General features: G+C 40.3%; 1 protein-coding gene across 1 annotated transcript in view; it reads left to right on the top strand.

Moving 5' to 3' along the window:
- LOC126425094 (X-ray repair cross-complementing protein 5) overlaps positions 1-20,042 on the top strand; it is a 187,238-nt gene that overhangs the window by 152,059 nt on the left and 15,137 nt on the right. Inside the window, exons 12-14 of the mRNA XM_050088012.1 lie at positions 2,446-2,636; positions 8,875-9,081; positions 18,944-19,080. Of these exons, the coding sequence (XP_049943969.1) occupies positions 2,446-2,636; positions 8,875-9,081; positions 18,944-19,080 (535 nt within the window). The remainder of the gene's footprint in view (positions 1-2,445; positions 2,637-8,874; positions 9,082-18,943; positions 19,081-20,042) is intronic.

Below are 20,042 nucleotides of genomic sequence, written 5' to 3'. Positions count from 1 at the left end.
TGTTCTGGAGTCTTCCATCCTGTAGGTGTGTGTATAAAATTTGCCTCGGCGCTTTCTGATTTCATCTGTTACTATGTTGATCTTTCTATAGAGCTCGTTTTGTGGTCTCTTCATCCAAATGCCATTTTTGTTGATTGGACCATAAATCTTCCTGAGAATTTTTCTTTCCTGCTTTTCTATTTCCTTAATTTTAGAATAGTTTATTTGGTACTTATAATTTTACATAATAATGGCAAAGTTTGTTTGGTGTGATGTAATCAAAAAATTTTCCTCAGATCTGGAGATGGTCATTGCATACCGAAATTAATAACTAGATGTCAAATATAGTTGTCTGTAATTGGAATAAATACAAAATATTCAGGCTGGCATGTGGATCACCGTCACACACCATGCGAGGGAACAGGGTTCGAGTCCTGGCCTTGCGTGCTGTCTTAAACTGTTAGGAAGTCTCACAGGACTGCACACTCTGCTGTGAAGTGGAAGATTTGTTCTAGCTATGTTGTATTGATTCAAGTTTAGTGCTAGCTTTTAGGTTGTTAAGCCGCCACCACAAGTTGTGCATCTGTTTTGCTGCTTATCCGATCAAAATTTCTTGTTTGGCCTCACTGGATTTCATTTGAGACCTTCACACTACAGAAAAATAATGAGATGTTTGTGGGAATTGAACATAGTGCCTCTGCATCAGTAGTTGTGATGTTAATCACTACACGGATGAACTTTTGTACCGTATTTCCATTCTGGCTCACACCACAGTTTCAGTTTAATGGTTGATGTTTGTCTCAATAAAGAGTCTGTACATCATTGTTCTTAGTAGAGCACTTTCCTATTTTAAAGGCTCTTGAAAAGTGTAACGCATTAGATGGCTTACAAAAATGGCAGTAATACAGACTGATAGTAAAAAATAGATCTTGAGAAATCTAAACCATTAAAATAATCTAATTAAAGAAACAAGAAAAAGCCTAGACTTTTGCAAAAGAAGTGGATTGTAGGCTTTACGTGGGTTAAAGTGCACACAGGCAAGACAAGCCGGCCAAAGGGGCGTCCAGATCACTAAGAACACCAAACACCCCCGAAAACTCTTGTGGGACAAATTAAAAACAGCTCTGGAAAAATGGGTGAAAGAAAGACAGCAGACTGCAAAAGGAGTCATCAAAGAATATATATTAAAGGTGCACCACACTAGTGATCAGATTACAAGTCTCTCCTAATTCCTATGCACTGTGTTTGTGCAATATGATAATTTAGAAAGCAATTATGACTGACACCATGAATGTGTGTTGACCCTTTGTAAACAGCAATAGGAGGTCTTTTAAACAATATTCAATGCTGGGGACATCAAGTGAATTTGATTGCAAGAATTTTAGTAAATTAAGCAGTTTAAGTAAAGGCCTGCTACCATCAATTCAGACTAACAGACGACACCATGTGTTAGTTCACTGAGGATAACAAAACTGTGGACCATGTGTTACTGGAATGTAGCAGCATGGACAGGCAGAGAAACATGCTACTTAAAAGTGTAATAATGAAGACAGTAACTGGTCAACTGGCAAGAGTGAACTTGTACTACTCATTTTTGAAAGGCTTCTATAAATTGTGTGGAAGCAATAGAATTTTCACATGCATGAATTTCAATCACCATTTGCAAAACAAGCTCTGTGCTAATTTTAAGGCAGTAAATAAAGTAAGAGGTTACTACGTAATATTTACAATACCTGTTTTGTATCTGTAAGAAAGGTTGTAATTAAGTAAACTAAACCTTGAAGTATTATCCTGCGTAATGGATCATGTTAATAATAATAAATACATATTCTGTTGCAAAATATAGAATTAAAGTCTAAAATAATCTTCAACCATGGGAAAACCTTTTTCCACCACGTTGCTTACCTCAAGACTGCTAGTACTGGAAAGTTTACAGAAAATTTTCTGTGTTCCATGTAAAATTTGATATGTACAATTTTTTGTGCAGTGAGATGTGTTCACATGGCTGGATGGTAAAAGTGTGTTCATGAAAGCTAGAGAATTGTATTTGTATCATGGTTTATCACATAAGATTAATCATTCATGAAGATCAGCTCAAACAACTTTCATTTTTCCTGGTTTGTTTGTCAGATTATTCCCAAATAATGTCTTGACTGTTTGACTTAACAATAAGTCCATGCTGCAACATACCTCTGAAAAAAGAGGCGCCCAATTTTGAAAATCTCAGTTGCTTGAAGTGCCACAATTTCCAGTGGCCATTGTCTAAGCCTTTATGGAATAATGATGACACCTAGATACTTAAAATAAGGTGGTGGTCACTACAGTATTGGTATCCTTCCTTCTTCTTCTTTCCATATGTTACAAGAACATATGTGAAGAATTAAATTGTTTGTTCGTTAATTTAAATGCTACATGTTTTTTTAAACTCATAGTGATTTATGACTTCATGAAAAAATGTTTCAACAGAGCAGTTACAAATGGCACAGAATCTGAGAAACCAAAGGATTTTGACCAGCCTGGAACGTCTGCTATGAGCAGTTCACAAGCAGCGAAGCCAAGTGGGTTTTTAGCTCACGGTAGAGTGAAGGTGGTTGGAACCACAAACCCGGAGAGCGATTTCCAGGAATTACTAAGTCAAGGAGAACCATTCTCCCAAGGTATGAAAGTTTTACATACTATACTACCTTCCTAAATAGCTGTCTCCCAAATATTGTTTCTCACTGTATGTCCTGTACATGATTTGTAATTTCAAGTACATCTGTACTTTGTAAACAAACTTGCACGCACACAGTCTGTTCTGATTCACCCGCTATGTGATCAAAAGTATCTGGACCCCTATTAATGGACATTAACACGGTATCCACCCTTCTCCTTTACGACAGCCAGAACTCGCTGGGGAACTATCAGTGAGGTGTCCAAATGTCTGCGGAGGACTAGGAACCCATTCTTCCTCAAGGGCCAAACCCAAAGAGGGTCATAAAGTTGGACGTTGGGGTCTCTAGCAAAACGGACGTAACTCGTCCCAAAAGTTTTCCATTGGGTTCAGTCAGACTCTGGACAGGCCAGTCCATTTTAGGAATGTTGTTGCCCACAAACCTATGCCTCACAGATGTTGCTTTCTGACGGGGTGCTTTGTCATCCATATGCAAACAGTTGCCATCTCCAAACTATTCCTTTACTGTATGCAGTATAATGCTCCAAAATGTGTTCATATCCTTCTCCATTGTAGTGTTTTCTTAATTGTAATAAGGGACCCACCCTGTAATCATAAAAAAACATCACCAAACAGTGACACCATCTACTGCGCGCTTCACTGTTGGCACTACGCATGACAGAACGTAATGTTCTCCATGCATTTGCCAACCCAAGGTCTCCCATCAGACTGTGAGAGGGTACTGCATGATTCAGCAAGGGTACAGAGTGATTTTTCTCCGCAAATGACTCGTTTCCAGTCATCCACAGCCCAGTGGCACTGCTCTTTACAGCACCTCCAGTATTGCTTAGCACTGACTAAAGAAATGTGTGGCTTATGAGGAGCTACTCAACCATTTTACCCCATTCTTTTTGACTCCCTGTGCACAGTCATTAACTGGACTGCTGGTAGCACTTCAGTACTCGAGAGTGGTTCCTTCTGATTTTATATGATTTTTATAGCCACCCTCTACAGTTCTCAATAGTCTATCCATCAGTATGTGAGGTCTCCTGGACTTGGGTTGTTCCTTCACGTTTCCACTTCACATTCAACTTTGACAATATTAGAAGGGCATAAATGTCGTTGATTCATTTGTTACTCAAGTGACGTATGATGACCAGTCCACGTTCGAAATCACTGAGCTCTCCTGACTGAGCCTTTAGTGTGTTACTGCTTTGCAAAAGAAGTGGATTGTAGGCTTTACATAAGTTAAAGCACACTTATTTTAATTGGTAGTCTGCCTCTCTTGACAGCTAGCAGTCAATTCTGCACTATGAGGGTAATCCCAAAAGTAAGGTCTCCTAAGTACAGAACTCTATTTGTGTGGCAGTTGGTCACATTGTTATGAAGAGTGCTTCATGCGCTGTGTGTCATGCAGACGCCGCGCTGAGGTGCTCAGTCTTGACTTGGCAGCCGTTGAGAATGGAGCTCCCGTTGGATGTTATCGCCAAGTGCAAATTGCGCACAGTTGTTCAGTTTTTGAACACAAAGGGCACTGCACCAATTGAAATCCGTCGCCAGTTGACGGAAGTGGATGGATGTCCAAAATGTTCGTAAGTGGTGTAGAGAGTTTGCAGCTGATCGGACAGAAATTCACGACAAACAGAGGAGCGGGAGACCGTCAATTTCTGAGGAGACAGTGTTGAAGATTGAGCAAAGCTTGCGTGAAGATCGGCGGGTCATCCTGGATGATCTCTGCATGTTGCATCCTGAGGTTTCCCGAAGCACCGTTCACAGAACTTTAATGGAAACATTATGCTACCGGAAAGTGTGCGCAACGGTGGGTGTCACGCATGCCGACTGAGGACGACATGCGGCAACGAGTTGATGCTTCCCGCGCATTACTTCACCGCCTTGCGGCTGAACAGGACAACTTTCTGGACTGAGTTGTCATGGGTAACGAAACCTGGGCAAACCACTTTACACCTTTACGGAAAGCAATTCAGCTCCAACAATGAGCTGAAAGAAGAGGTTCATAATTTTCTGAACAGCATGGTAGTGAGCTGGTATGACGTGAGCATACAAAAACTGCCACAGCGTCTACAAAAATGCATCGACAGAAATGTTGATTATGTCGAAAAATAGCTAAATGTTTACGCTGTAAACTGATGTAAATCATTGTAGAAATAAACAGGTCTATGTACTTATAAAAATATAGGAGACCTTATTTTTGGGATTTTCCTGATACATAGGGATGTCCAAATACTTTTGACCAGATAGTGTCATCAGTAGGAGTGTAATTCAAACTGTAGAGCTCCCACTTTGCTTGTTCAGGAAATATTTTCTAGGTTTTAAAATACAGGGTGATGCATAAGTAGGTATACAGTAAATATTATTATTATTATTATTATTATTATTATTAAGTATAGAAAATAGGTTGGTAATGAAATGAGAATGAACAATTTATTATAGAAAATTGCAGAAATTAGATATTTGAAGTCACAATAAGTTCAACATCTTAAGTGCCCATTGTCTTATGTGCTCAAATTGCGTGTTCAGGGTTTAAACATTCCTGTTGTACACTCAAGCACACTTTGGCACTGGAGGTCTACAGTGTTCCATGTCTTGGCATATTCTCTTATGAATTGACACGTCATCAACAGTACATGGTTTTCTTGCAAAGACTGTATCCGTGATAACATCTCAAAAGAAAGGTCTGATGATTCAGTTGGCCTGTCCACCTATTAGGTAACTTGTTGTCAAGAAACCCAAGCAGGGTTAAGGGTAATGAGGAGGATCTCCAGCTTGGTGAAAGTAGAACTGTTTATTACCCTGCTGTAGACTTAACTGTATAACTGCAGTATGCAACATCATGTTGAGATAGGCACTGTGGGTAACTGTTGTGTGAAAGGAGGGGGGGGGGGGGGGGGCAATGGTCCCTTGATATGAAAGGCGTGCCCAAACTACTGCAACCTCAGGTTGATTAAATTGTTTCATCAATTATAGCATAGCAGTTTCCTGTGGTGTAGTACATACAATCATGCCTGTTAACAGCACCTGACAGCTTAAAATTTGCTTCATCAGGCAAACAGATTTTGGAATTATGCCATCATGTTGCATTTCTTCATTCAAAAGAATCTTGCAGAGTTTTAAATGGTGATTAATTTTAAATGGTGATTTGTATCATTCCGTAGTTTTTTGTGAAGTAATCTTGATTGAGACACTTGCAAACGTAAATGTTGCATTAGGTTACCCAAGGATCTACAGGAAATGCGCAACTTGACACAGGCTCTGCTTTTTTTATTTCTTTGGGCTTCATATAAATCACATAACAACCATTTCATTTTCAAATGTGATAACACTTACTGGTTGACCACTCTGTGGTGCATTACAGATATATGAAGTTCGATCAAATTTTTCTACTTGTAAATTAGAAGCCTTTTGTTTGAGGTGTATTCTATTGTGTCCATTCCCGTTTAAGCTGTTCAGCGTTCTCTATCTTCCAGTATTATTTAATTGTCCGCATATGTTGATTGGTGCTTATATTACAAGCTGTGATTATCAGAATATCTGGAAGAAGGTAAGGAAATGGTCTTAGAAGAGATAAAAATATAGTATATTGATAATATTATGAAAAGGATAGATTCTTTACAGATGAAACCTATGTTTCTAGCATTTGTAGACTTAGAGAAAGCTTTTGACAATGTTGATTGGAATACTATCTTTCAAATTCTGAAGGTGGCGGGGTAAAATACAGGGAGCGAAAGGCTATTTACAATTTGTACAGAAACCAGATGGCAGTTAAATAAGAGTCGAGGGACATGAAAGGGAAGCAGTGGTTGGGAAGGAAGTGAGACAGCGTTGTAGCCTCTCCCCGATGTTAATCAATCTGTATATTGAGCAAGCAGTGAAGGAAACAAAAGAAAAATTCGGAGTAGGTATTAGAATCCATGGAGAAGAAATAAAAAATTTTTCAGGGACAGCAAAGGACTTGGAAGAGCAGTTGAAGCATTTGAATGGAATGGACAGTGTCTTGAAAGGAGGATATAAGATGAACATCAACAAAAGCAAAATGAGGATAATGGAATGTAGTCGAATTAAGTTGGGTGATGCTGAGGAAATTAGATTAGGAAATGAGACACTTAAACTAGTAAAGGAGTTTTGCTACCTTGGGAGCAAAATAACTGATGATGGTTGAAGTAGAGAGGATATAAAATGTAGACTGGCAATGGCAAGGAAAGCGTTTCTGAAGAAGCAAAATTTGTTTACATCGAGTATAGATTTAAGTGTCAGGAAGTCGTTTCTGAAAGTATATGTATGGAGTGTAGCCATGTATGGAAGTGAAACATGGATGATAACTAGTTTGGACAAGAAGAGAATACAAGCTTACGAAATGTGGTGCTACAGAGGAATGCTGAAGATTGGATGGGTAGATCACATAACTAATGAGGAGGTATTGAATAGAATTGGGGAGAAGAGGAGTTTGTGGCACAACTTGACCAGAAGAAGGGGTTGGTTGGTAGGACATGTTCTGAGGCATCCACAAATTTAGTATTGGAGGGCAGCATGGAGGGTAAAAATCGTAGAGGGAGACCAAGAGATGAATACACCAAGCAGATTCAGAAGGATGTGGACTGAAGTACGTACTGAGAGATGAAGAAGCTTGCACAGTATAGAGTAGCGTGGAGAGCTGCATCAAACCAGTCTCAGGACTGAAGACCACAACAACAACAGATTGCTTGTCACCGTACAATGTAGATGTTAAGTCACAGAGAAGCACAACAAAGAAATATATGCTAAACATGTGAGCTTTTGACCAAAAGGACCTCTTGTGAAGTAGACAATACACAAACTCATTCATTCAAGCCCAACTCATACACACATGACCTCTGTCTCCAGCCACTGAGGCCAGACTGTGAGCAACTGTGCATGACAGAAGCAGTCTGGGTGGTGGGTGGGGAGGAGGAGGGATACCAGGGGAGGATGGGAGAGGATAAATTGCTGCTTGTGGGAGTGTACAGGGATGAGGTGGGTACAGGGTAGGGCAGCTGGGTGTAGTTGGGAGGTTAGACGAGTGGAGGGGCAGGGGTGGAAAACTAGAGAAATAGAGGAGGAGAACTCTCTCCTTCCCTGCTCCCACTGTGACATTACACAGCTTCCTATTCCACCAGTGTGGCCAGTCTTTTTGCCCCACCGCTACTTCTCTCCTTTTCACTCCCACCACCCCAGACCCGTCTCTCCACCCGTCTAACCTCCCAACTGCACCCACTGCCCTACTCTGTGCCCGCCACTTCCCTGCAAGCTCCTACAAGCAGCATCTTACCCTCCCCCACCCCTACACTGCTATCCATCTCTGTCCTTGCCCCACCCCAGCACCCTCCTTACCCTACCACCGAGATTGCTGCTCCCATCGTGCGCAGTTGCTCGCAGTCTGGCTTCGGTGGCCAGAGATAGTGGTTGTGTGTGTATGAGCTGTGCTTGAGTCAAAGTGTGGGTGTGTGTTATGTACTTTTCAAGAAGTCCTTTTGGTCAAAAGCTCGCATTTAGCAGTATTTTTGTTGTGCCTGTCTCCTACTTAAAATTCGAATTACATGGTGAGTAGTGGTGTATTCTTTTCATAATATTCAAACAATGGAAGCTCCAGTTTGGAATATCAAGAATGTAAGGAAAAGATAGATTGCTACTTATCATTCAGATGAAATGCAAAGTTGCAGTCAGTCACAATTAACACACTTATAAAAAGCTTTCGGCCACAGACTTCATCAGAAAAAGAAAGAGAACACACACGCACATTCATTCACACAAGCAAGCACACCTCACACACACATGACTGTCATCTCCAGCACAGATCAAAAACTGGATTCCCAGTTTTAGGATGTCGGGACCACTTTGCCTAGTTCAGCTTTCAGTTCTTCATTTCCCAGTAACCTGATGATCTGTGGCTTCATTGTCTGTTGGTACAGATTTTGACAAAACTTCATTGAAAATTTTCTCGAAGTGTAATAACCCCAGACACAGTGGTGGTCCATACTCAATAATACTGTTTGCTACATGTATTGTTAACTGGGGACTACAGTAGTGACATCCTATTCAGAGAAACTCTTTCTTATTTTGCTGTGATCTTGTTACTAGCTGGTTCTTATTAGTCATGTCAGGTTTGTTTCATTCTCTAACACAATATCTTTTATTTTTTCGATAGTTTAAAAATTAGTCATGTTAGCAACAGAAATGGTTAATACTGCTTTATTGCATATGAATTTCAGCATTCGACAGTATGAAGAGTGCAATAGAGAAGCTTGTGGAACGTTCATTCTCACCCCAGCAGTATCAGAAGGCCCTCTCTGCTGTCAAAATTCTCAGGAGTAAATCTGTGGAAATAGAACCACTCTTATATAATGAGTGGATCACTCAGCATAAGAAAATGCTCAAAATGTTGATGAAGGAAGAATTCTGGAACATGATTGTTGCAGGTAAGTCAGATAACCATATGTTTAACGCCAAATCGTTGTAAGGGCAGGAACTGGAAAATAATACAAGGATAGTTAAGTAGCAGCCATGTTAAGAGTGGCAACACCATTTTCCTCAAAAACAAACTACACTTTGCAACAAATTTCCATTGAAAATTTGTAAATTACGTATATTTAGGATTTCTATGTTTATTGGGACGTAATATGATGTGAAATAGACACTGAAAGACATCCTTAGCTCCAGCTTCAGTGACATGTGCCCTGTTTTATACCATTGATATACATATTTATTCAGTTTAATTTTACTCATTGCTGTGTGTTGCTTCTGTGACTATTTTAATTTCATAAAATAACAGACAAATCGCCTACAGTCACAGATCGTGATTTTATTTCAATGTACATAGCATTTCGAGCTCAGGGGGCTCATTTTCAGGTGCCTAACCACTCTACACCATTCTTCAAATTTAGGTTAATACTGATCTTGTTAAGATTATTTAGGTATATTACAAAGTGGCTCTTGTGAATTCCAGCTATACAGAACTAAGACAACATTGACAAATCACTTTCTGTTTTCAGTAGTGGGTACATAATTTTGAAATACAGTATGAGTAGACATATTTATGTGCATACACTGCCAGAAAGGAAAAGTAGTAGACCTGGAAAGACGGTGTCGATTTTAATCCAGTTACGGCATGTGCCACCTGGGGTATAGTAGGTGTACTGATAACAGTTTCAACATTGTCTGCCCACAGACGGTGTAGTGACATTGCTACCACAGTGTTATCTGTGTCTACCCTTTAATAGAGTACGCTCATAGCAGAACGCTCAGCAGGGTGCAAACATTTGAAGCGAGCAGGTAACAATGCCGTGGAGGTGCACTCGTGCTCCCTACAGCCAATTGAACGAGTTTGAAGGGGTCAAACTGTGGCCATCTCAGTGGGGGGATGGTCCTTTCAGAGAATTTCGATGTGCAGTCGGTTGTACAATGTTGCTGGTCTCAGTGGTCATGTGAAGATTCTCACACACATAGACAAGGTTCTGGATGTCTGTGCAGCGCAAACATCTGCCAGGGTCATCGTATTGTAAGGGCAGTAGTGGCAGACCTTACAGCTACCACAGCACAGCATGATAAGAGGGATTGTGAGCCGAGACATGTCAAACCAGTTACTAGCAGGGGGACTATGGGCACACACACCTCTTGTCCGTCCTCCACTCGTGCCTCAGCGTCGACATCCGTAGCTCGATTGGTGCTATCTGAGGTTCACTTGGAAGGTGGAACGGCTTGCCGTGTTTATGCGTATGACATAGACCTGATGTGGACTCGCATGTGGAGTGCATTTGTCCGTGACACACTGTTCCCAGCCCAAGTCTGGGGGTCGGGGATGCGACAAGCTACAATTCCCGTTCATCTTCGATGTTTCTGGAGGGGACACTAACCGGCACTTGTTACGTGCAGAAAGTTGTTAGACCCATTCTTTTGCTATTCTTGCAACAGGAAGGTGCAGTGTTGTTCCAACAGGATAATGCTCACACACACACTGCTTGTGAACTCTAGGAGTGTTTATGATAAGTGTGTCACTTAGCTGGTGTCCGAGTTTGTTGTTTCTGGAGAATGGTATTCTTGTATTGGTGTCTCTTTACAAGTTAGCATATTTTTGTGATGTGCCTATTTAGGGAATGCTTGTAAAGATTTCTGTTTTGTCAGTTGTTTTTCCTGTAGTGTTTCTATTACTGATGTTGGCCTGTATTTTGTTGGAAAGTTTGTTAACTGATTTTACTGACTACGGATTATTTATTGCTGTTGTGTTGATGGTATCTATTTCTTGTGTTAATGCTGTGAATTTAAAGAATAATGTGTGTGCCCTGTTCATCATGGATCTAAATCCAGCAGACGTGTACGTTTGGATGGTGCGATGACTCGTGTATTGCGATATCAAAATAGGATGGTTTCCTGTAAGTGTAAAAACTATGTTCTTGTTATTCGTCAACGATTGTGAAGTCTATGAAGTTTATGGATTAGTTTCTTTTGTGTTGTGTTGTGAACTTTGTTTTATTATGAAGTGAACTGAATAATGCAAGAAGTTCATAAGTTCATCTTTTGTGCCATCAGTTAGGAGTATAGTGTCATCCACATATCTCCTGTAATAAACAATTTTTTCAGCAAGTTTATTTTTCCCCTCAAAAAAATTATTTTCTAAGTGGTTGTTGAATATGTCAACAAGGGAGTTTGACATTTTGTTACCCATAACTAAGCCTTCTTTATGTTGGTAGATTTTATCATTAAATGAGAAGTATTTGTGGGACAGTACAAGTTCAGATAGATTGACCAACTCTGAAATCCCAGTATGTTTAGTTTTTTTGTGTTTGATAAGGTTTTATTCTAATAATTTCAGTTGTCTGTTTCGTAGGTACTTTTGTGAGTAGGTTAACAGTGTCGAAGAAGGCAAATCTAGCTTCTCTCGGGATTTTTATATCTGTGATGAGGGCTGTTAACAATTCGGTATTTTTGAATTGAAAATGTGGTTTCAAAACTATAAAATTCCTTGAGGGTATGATTTAATAGTTGGGAAAGTTTGTACAGGTTTCTGGTATATTCTTGGAGTTAACTATCTGTTAAACTGCAGAGTTAGGGTTGTAGACTTTTTGTTGTGTCCAGAATTTGAGGTCGGTGGGGTACGTTAATCTTCAACTGTTTATTTGTTTGTTTATAGGGGGAAGTTGAATGCTAAGAAGACCATAGGCTACTGTAGAAAGTTGTATCTTTTTGAGTACTATTAACATTTTTCAATGTGGTATATGAGGTACTGAGAGCACAAGTAGACTAACCCCAGGGAAGTCAGTATGGAGGAAACAGGCCTAATAATAATGGCTCACAAAGAATGTTTTTCTGTGATGCATTGCAGCCTTTTAACATACATATGATGTAACTGGGGTTTTATTGAACAATATTCTGACATAGATACATTACAAATGTTAATTATATAGTAGAATATTAGCAGTTTTGTTGTGGCTTGTCCACTTTTGCTCTGAGTAGTTGAACATCCTCAATGATAGGTCCATTATTACGCTGATTATTCATGCTGTTCATTGCACAAAGTCCATCATAGATTGCATGTGACAATAGTATACATTATTATTATACACTGTACGAATTACATGTAATATTTTACATTGGTTTCTATAATTTTAAGCACTATGTTGCATTTCAAAATCATCCACAGGGAATGTTTTCACAGCAATTGAAGACACTTTTAAATTTTTGTAGAAATCATGATGAAATGGGGGTACATACGGAAGCAAACTGAACAGATCCTTCTTTTTTGCCTCTGTAATTATGTGTCCATTAGAATAAAGCAGTTTGAGATTGCTGATGCATGTGGATGTTTGTTTGGCAACATCAATTTCCTGAAATGACTCTTGGCTTTGGTTCGAGTATTTATACCATATTTTGAATCTGTTGGATGCTGCAGCCACTGTATGTTCAACCATTGTACTTTACTATCGCTAGAAGACATTTTTCAATTCTTGATATTTCTTTCGGGTTGTTTTGTTGAAAAGAAACATTCCGCATTCATATTGATTTTCTTTTTTTGGCACTCACTACCATATCCTTCCAGTGTTCAGGAAGGTAAATATTAGGAAAATATATTTTTCATTTCTGAACCAAGCCAAAATCTTGATCACAGGGGAGGTATGATTGTCCGCTAACTAAAAATTTATGGTCTATTTCCTTCACAGAAAACTCTGAGCTGCTTAAAATGTATTGTCACAGTACAGCTACTTTTATGTTTCTATTCTGCCCTCCACACTGATCAGAGTACATATTTAGTGTGGTATAGTCAATGCCCACACCGTGGCGCCTGCAGCTGCGTGGCCATGGTCTTTACGTCATACAGCCAACAGCCGGCACGCCCCACTTATGCGAAGCTCTGCACAGCTGTACAGCACAGGCGTGGGCCTCGCACACTGAGTGCCTCCGCACTGTCATGGAAACCTCAGCCGGCGTCCTCCCGAGAGATAGCCACGTGAGGCCACGCCGCCAATCGTAACAGGACACGACAAGCGGACTCGGTTACGGCGGGCATATTCCTACGCCACTCGCCCTATATAGCCGCACACGCCGCCATGCCTGGCAGTCTCGTGTCGGGCTACCTACTTGCTACATCGACGTCGCACCCAGGAACGACGCTACACTGTGCTACGACTGTTTTCCGTACCGAGCTTGGACTCTGCAGCCCAGTCGCTGCTCTTGATCAAGCACCAAGTTGTATTTGAGTAACTTTTGTAACTCAAACTCTCACAGAACTATGCATTAAATCAGACTTCATTTATGAGGCTATCATAACAGTTCAAAACATGGTTCTCAGGTTTACTGTCTTGTTTTATTGTTGAATCTACACAAAAACTCTACAGCCATGCCAAATGGTGTAACAACTCAATATCATAAACCACGTTCTTAATAACATCGTATTTGCGCTGTCACAGAATAATGTAAAAAATATAAACACTAAAAGTCATCGACCACTGCGCCAGTGTTGTCTGCATCCTACTCGCATATGAGGCATTGAGAGCACAAGTGGACTAACCCACTTTTTTTGTGGATTTGAGGTACTGGCATGATGTGATAACAGTATACTATTATTATGTAGTGCCTTTTGATCTGTTTGTTTATCTGAAGGTTTGTCTCAGTTAGCAATGTACACATTGCTGCTGCACTCAACTGCCGATAGATACCACTGAGAGCAGGAGTTGACTTGCGTCACAGTCCTTTTTTGCTCTGTGCTGTCCATCCACCGTCACTGCACGTGACGCCGGCGAACGAAGGACTTGTGTATTAAGCGTGGAACAATGTACTGGACCAGTGACCATGTGGAAATGTATGTCAGTTTTTCGGCATGGAAGCCCCTGCAAAAAGCATTGAGGAGCAACTGCAAGGTTAGTTGTTGTGTTCCTTCCTTTTGTTTGCGGATAACATTGTCGAATGTACACTGACGTGTTCATATTCAAAGACTTCGAGAGGTATATCAAACGGTGACTTTGTTCACAAAATGCAAGTTTTTTTTCATATGAAAACACATTTAAATACAAACAATACTTTATTTATTGCAACATTGTGAAATCGAGTAACGATCACTTTTAATGTTATGGGTACAACAACGTTTTACCGCCCGCCGAGTCGTGTTGTGCAAGTCCTTCGCCTGTGCATACCAATGCCCCCTTTGACCATTACCGTCATGAAGTTAATATTACAATGAGGGGTGTACATTTTTACTACAGAGATGCCTGCGCCCGATGTGGAAGCGCCAGGAGAAGCAAGAGCGAGCATGGCTGCAGCAACAACTTTTCCAGAGGATGTGCCAGTGACAAATGACGATACCATGATACAGAGCCGAGGAAAGAAGCACCTTAGAAATTAAGATAAATTGCTTCATAATGTTAGGAAGGAACGGAGAACAAGTTGTATTGTGGAACTGTTGGCAATAAACAGAATTTGTAACTCACGCCAATCGTTATTTGTTTCTCCAATTACAGATACAACATTTAGTTTTTCAGACCTGACAAGATTGCATATGAAATACAGCAAACAAAAACCAATTTCTTGTGGCCCTGTTGATGCAATGGATTCATTCCACAGAAACATGTATGCATCATCACTGTGCATATTGTGGATGCCAAAGCAATATGTTCACAACTGAAATTTGTAATAGCAGCTCCAGTTGAGATGACCAGTGTAGGCAAAGTTTTCATCAAATCAAATGTTATCACTGTAATGTTACTATCTTATCTGTGAAGCAAAGTATCTCTCTGTAAACGTGCCCGTGCATACTCTTCTTTTTGCTGATGGAATTCATGTTCTGCAATTAACTCCGTTCTCTCCTTATCATTATTGGAAGCTGTCATTTTTACCTGCAAAGCATTGCATGTTTGACAAGAGTCGGACACTGGTGGATGAAATGACAAATTTCAGTTTTCGTAAAAAATTTTGCAAAAAATAAAATGAGAAACGGGCAATTGCTCCTCTGCACAGTACAGTGAATACATGATAGTTAAATTTAAATCTGGTCCCAAATACTTTCTAGTGTTATTGTTATGGTACGCATAATGACTTTCATAAGTCGTAAATTTTCCTATGAAACATTTTACTGCATCAACTTTGTGAGGAGATGTTTTATTACCGGGTTCACCTTTACCTCTACCATCACGCAGAGGGGTTGCTTTTCCCCCCTTTACTCTAGAGTACCCTATCGATTCTTCCAGCATATACAGCTAAAGTACTCTGAAAGAATCTTTTGCACGCCCTAGTTTTAGACCCATTTGAATTGAGCAAGTAATACAATGTTGTCTTCTCCCTGCATGAATGTTGCTGACCTACTTAAGACCGTGCTTTATCAACAACTTTAATCATGGTAAACAGGAAAGCCGACTGCAGATCATGGCTGCCTAAATTATAACATTCATTGAACACTTGTTCCTGCCATTCTTCGTTGATGTTTTTGTGGCACTCGTACTGGCACGAACACGCGCTGATTGTCCGCAATTCCTTTCGAGGTACAAGGTTACCTTTATGGTTGGCATACTCTTGACCTAAAGTTCTCCGTTCCTTCCTAACATTATGAAGCAATTTATCTTAATTTCTAAGGTGCTTCTTTCCTCGGCTCTGTATCATGGTATCGTCATTTGTCACTGGCACATCCTCTGGAAAAGTTGTTGCTGCAGCCATGCTCGCTCTTGCTTCTCCTGGCACTTCCACATCGGGCACAGGCATCTCTGTAGTAAAAATGTACACCCCTCATTGTAATATTAACTTCATGACGGTAATGGTCAAAGGGGGCATTGGTATGCACAGGCGAAGGACTTGCACAACACGACTCGGCGGCGGTAAAACGTTGTTGTACCCATAACATTAAAAGTGATCGTTACTCGATTTCACAATGTTGCAATAAATAAAGTATTGTTTGTATTTAAATGTGTTTTCATATGAAAAAAAACTTGCATTTTGTGAACAAAGTCACCGTTTGATATACCTCTCGAAGTCTTTGAATATGAACACGTCAGTGTACATTCGACAATGTTATCCGCAAACAAAAGGAAGGAACACAACAACTAACCTTGCAGTTGCTCCTCAATGCTTTTTGCAGGGGCTTCCATGCCGAAAAACTGACATACATTTCCACATGGTCACTGGTCCAGTACATTGTTCCACGCTTAATACACAAGTCCTTCGTTCGCCGGCGTCACATGCAGTGACGGTGGATGGACAGCACAGAGCAAAAAAGGACTGTGACGCAAGTCAACTCCTGCTCTCAGTGGTATCTATCGGCAGTTGAGTGCAGCAGCAATGTGTACATTGCTAACTGAGACAAACCTTCAAATAAACAAACAGATCAAAAGGCACTACATAATAATAGTATACTGTTATCACATCATGCCAGTACCTCAAATCCACAAAAAAAGTGGGTTAGTCCACTTGTGCTCTCAATGCCTCATATGCGAGTAGGATGCAGACAACACTGGCGCAGTGGTCGATGACTCTTAGTGTTTATATTTTTTACATTATTCTGTGACAGCGCAGATACGATGTTATTAAGAACGTGGTTTATGATATTGAGTTGTTACACCATTTGGCATGGCTGTAGAGTTTTTGTGTAGATTCAACAATAAAACAAGACAGTAAACCTGAGAACCATGTTTTGAACTGTTATGATAGCCTCATAAATGAAGTCTGATTTAATGCATAGTTCTGTGAGAGTTTGAGTTGCAAAAGTTACTCAAATCCAACAAACCGTAGAGCAATCTCAGATCTGCTGGAACTCGGATGCAGAATGTCAGGCAGCCTTAAGAGTTACGTAGGCAGAAGGACAGTCACAAGTGCACTGCATTTTGGAAGCTGAGTGTCACCCGTCTCTTACAGCTTCCGGGGTGCTTGAAAACTCATGATGATGGCATCATTTTAAAGGTTGTACAGCAAGCAGAGAGACATACCTGTACATGTGGAACATTGGGGGGGGGGGGGGGGGGGGGGGGCTTTTGGTGAGGCTGCATTTGATTATGATCTATTAGTTGATTATGTTAATCATAAATTAGTCATTTTAAGGGTTTGGGTGGAAAACTGTAGACACTATAATGCATTGAAATGGAAGGAAGAAACGGTTGGTATCTGTTGTTGGTCTCAGAGCAGTCTCACTTCCAATACTAGGTGTGTGAGAGGAACTCGTAAAAACTCTACTGCTTTACGAATGCAATGAATCGAGGCATCTTTTAAATATAATTAAAAATATAATTCATGCTTTCAGATTCATCATACAGCAAAATAATACAAACACTTTCATGACACAGCATACGTATTTTATTCTTGTCTCTACAGCACTGTATTGACAGACACTTAGAAATTACTGTGTTATTTTCTCACCATCACTCATCACAATGAAACTAATGAACTGGAAGAAAGTGGACACTAGAACAGGAGCAAAATTCTCAAAGAATGAAATCAGTGTGGGCCAAAGGAAACTACAGATGAAACCAAAGAAGCAGAAACATTGCTGGTCTATCATATCCTCCAGAACAATGATTCAACATTTACTTGCATCGCCTGTGTTTTTAAGACATACTGTACTATCCAATTGCAAATACATTTCTTTTCCTTCATACAGCTGTAGATTTGTAACAGTGTCTGTTCCTTCAGATATGCATGCATGTCTGAAGAACATTGCGTAGTACACGTAAAACACAGACACTGCAAAATAGTTTTGCATGCCTAGATAGACCGCGACAATAATGAATAAATCTCTACCTGTGAAGGAATCACTGCAACTGTGCAAATGCGAGATGCGGACAAACGGTGACATATAGAGGTTTGAGCAAGTCTGGGAGGCACGCTTGGATAGCCGAAGTGGTTGAGGCGACTGCTTGCGTAAACCAGGAAATCTGGGTTTGAGAACCAGTCCAGCAAAAATTTTCACATGTCACTAATAAATTGTGCACCTGAAGTATAATAGTATTTTAAATTCCAAATATACTTCTTGTGATTCAACATTCATTGATCAACACGCCAATTTGATAATAAATATTGAAGTCAAATAAAAGCAAAGAAAAAGTGTTGCCACTAGCAAGATCAAATCAGACCAGGCTTCACGATTAGAAAATACAACGCTTCGTCATACAGACAGTGTTGTTAAAAGAGCTGAAATGTTTTATGCAATGAGACTTAATAGTACTCTGAAATCTTCAAAGTCAAAATTTTCAGATCCTTTTTGACAGGTGTGTCAGATGTGCAGGCATTTATCATCAAATTCTATGAGCACGAAGTACGCCAGTTGTCTGTGATAACTCCTCAGCAGAGTATACTGAAGTGTCTGCCATGTACATAGTAATCTATCTGTTGATGTCAGTTTTGTTTTAATGTCGACTGGCAGATGGCAGCTCTCATAAGTAACACTGACTTGTGTCAGCAACAACATCTGTCTTCAAATGTAGCTACCTATTGTACCAGTGCCATAGAGTGGAACACCCACATGTGTGATCAGTTTCTTCATCTTTCCCTCTACTCCTCCTCATGCAAGATGGTCCCTCTAAGCCTGGTTTTTATGAGGGGCACATCACTCTACACCCCCCACCCCTCCCAGCCTTCAACCAATTCCTCTTCCTGATCCTGAACCTACAGTTCCGGAAGCTAGAAGTGCTGTGATCTATTTTTATCCACTTCTGCCTGCAGTACAGGCAATTGTACCTCCAAGAGGTAAAGTTTCTGTGGCTCTATGAATTTGGTAATTCTCTGAACTAAATTTTCCATGTTATATAATTAAATTAAATTTATGTTGAGATGCAGCAGTGTTCCCAGTAACTACAGACTTAATGTTTTCCACAGCAAAACTTGGTCTCATATCATCCTCCGAGTCCGTGAGAAGTTCAGTTAGTGAAAAAGAAGCAAATGACTTTTTCAGTGCAGATGTTAGAGAGTCCATAAAGAGTGAAGATGATGGCTTTGAAGATGAAGATGATTTAGTAAGTACTACCAGTAGTATAGAATTTTCAAAACATTGTTACTGGTTCGTGCAGAGCCTACAGCAGTGTTTATGTTTGCCTAATATTCATGTAGTTCTGCACCAGTGGACCTCCACAAAACTGCTTTGAATGAACGAAGTGGAGCAGGGCTGATGCTCCAGCTCATCTATGGGAAGACAGTAGTCAAACCTCTGGCCGTCCAGATTTGGGTTTCATGTAATTCCTGTAAATCTTTTCAGTGTAAAGCTGGGATGGATCCCCTGAAAGAACATGGCTAATTCCCTCTTCCTCGCCCCCTTTCCGCCAATCCAAGCAGTTGTCCAGTTCTAATGACCTCCTTTAGATGGAGACATTAAACTCTAATTTGACTATTAAGTGTAGGTTAGACAGAACTCATACAGTTTTATTTATTGGCTGTACCATTTTGACTTTTCAGACAGTATCAGTAGCCCTATAGAACTAGAAACAGTGTACAATAACATCTTGTCAGCATTTGTTGTTGTTGTGGTCTTCAGTCCTGAGTCTGGTTTGATGCAGCTGTCCACGCTACTCTATCCTGTGCAAGCCTCTTCATCTCCCAGTACCTACTGCAGCCTACATCCCTCTGAATCTGCTTGGTGTATTCATCTCTTGGTCTCCCTCTATGATTTTTACCCGCCACACTGCCCTCCAATACTAAATTGGTTATCCCTTGATGCCTCAGAACATGTCCTACCAACCGATCCCTTCTTCTTGTCAAGTTGTGCCACAAATTCCTCTTCTCCCCAATCCTATTCAGTACCTCCTCATTAGTCATGTGATCTACCCATCTAATCTTCAGCAATCATCTGTAGCACCACATTTCGAAAGCTTCTATTCTCTTCTTGTCCAAACTAGTTATCGTCCATGTTTCACTTCCATACATGGCTACACTCCATACGTATAGTTTCAGAAACGACTTCCTGACACTTAAATCTATACTC

The sequence above is a fragment of the Schistocerca serialis genome, chromosome 10 (assembly GCF_023864345.2).
Source record: "Schistocerca serialis cubense isolate TAMUIC-IGC-003099 chromosome 10, iqSchSeri2.2, whole genome shotgun sequence".
NCBI classification, from domain to species: Eukaryota; Metazoa; Arthropoda; class Insecta; order Orthoptera; family Acrididae; genus Schistocerca; species Schistocerca serialis.
This window is presented reverse-complemented; position numbering and strand designations above follow the sequence as displayed.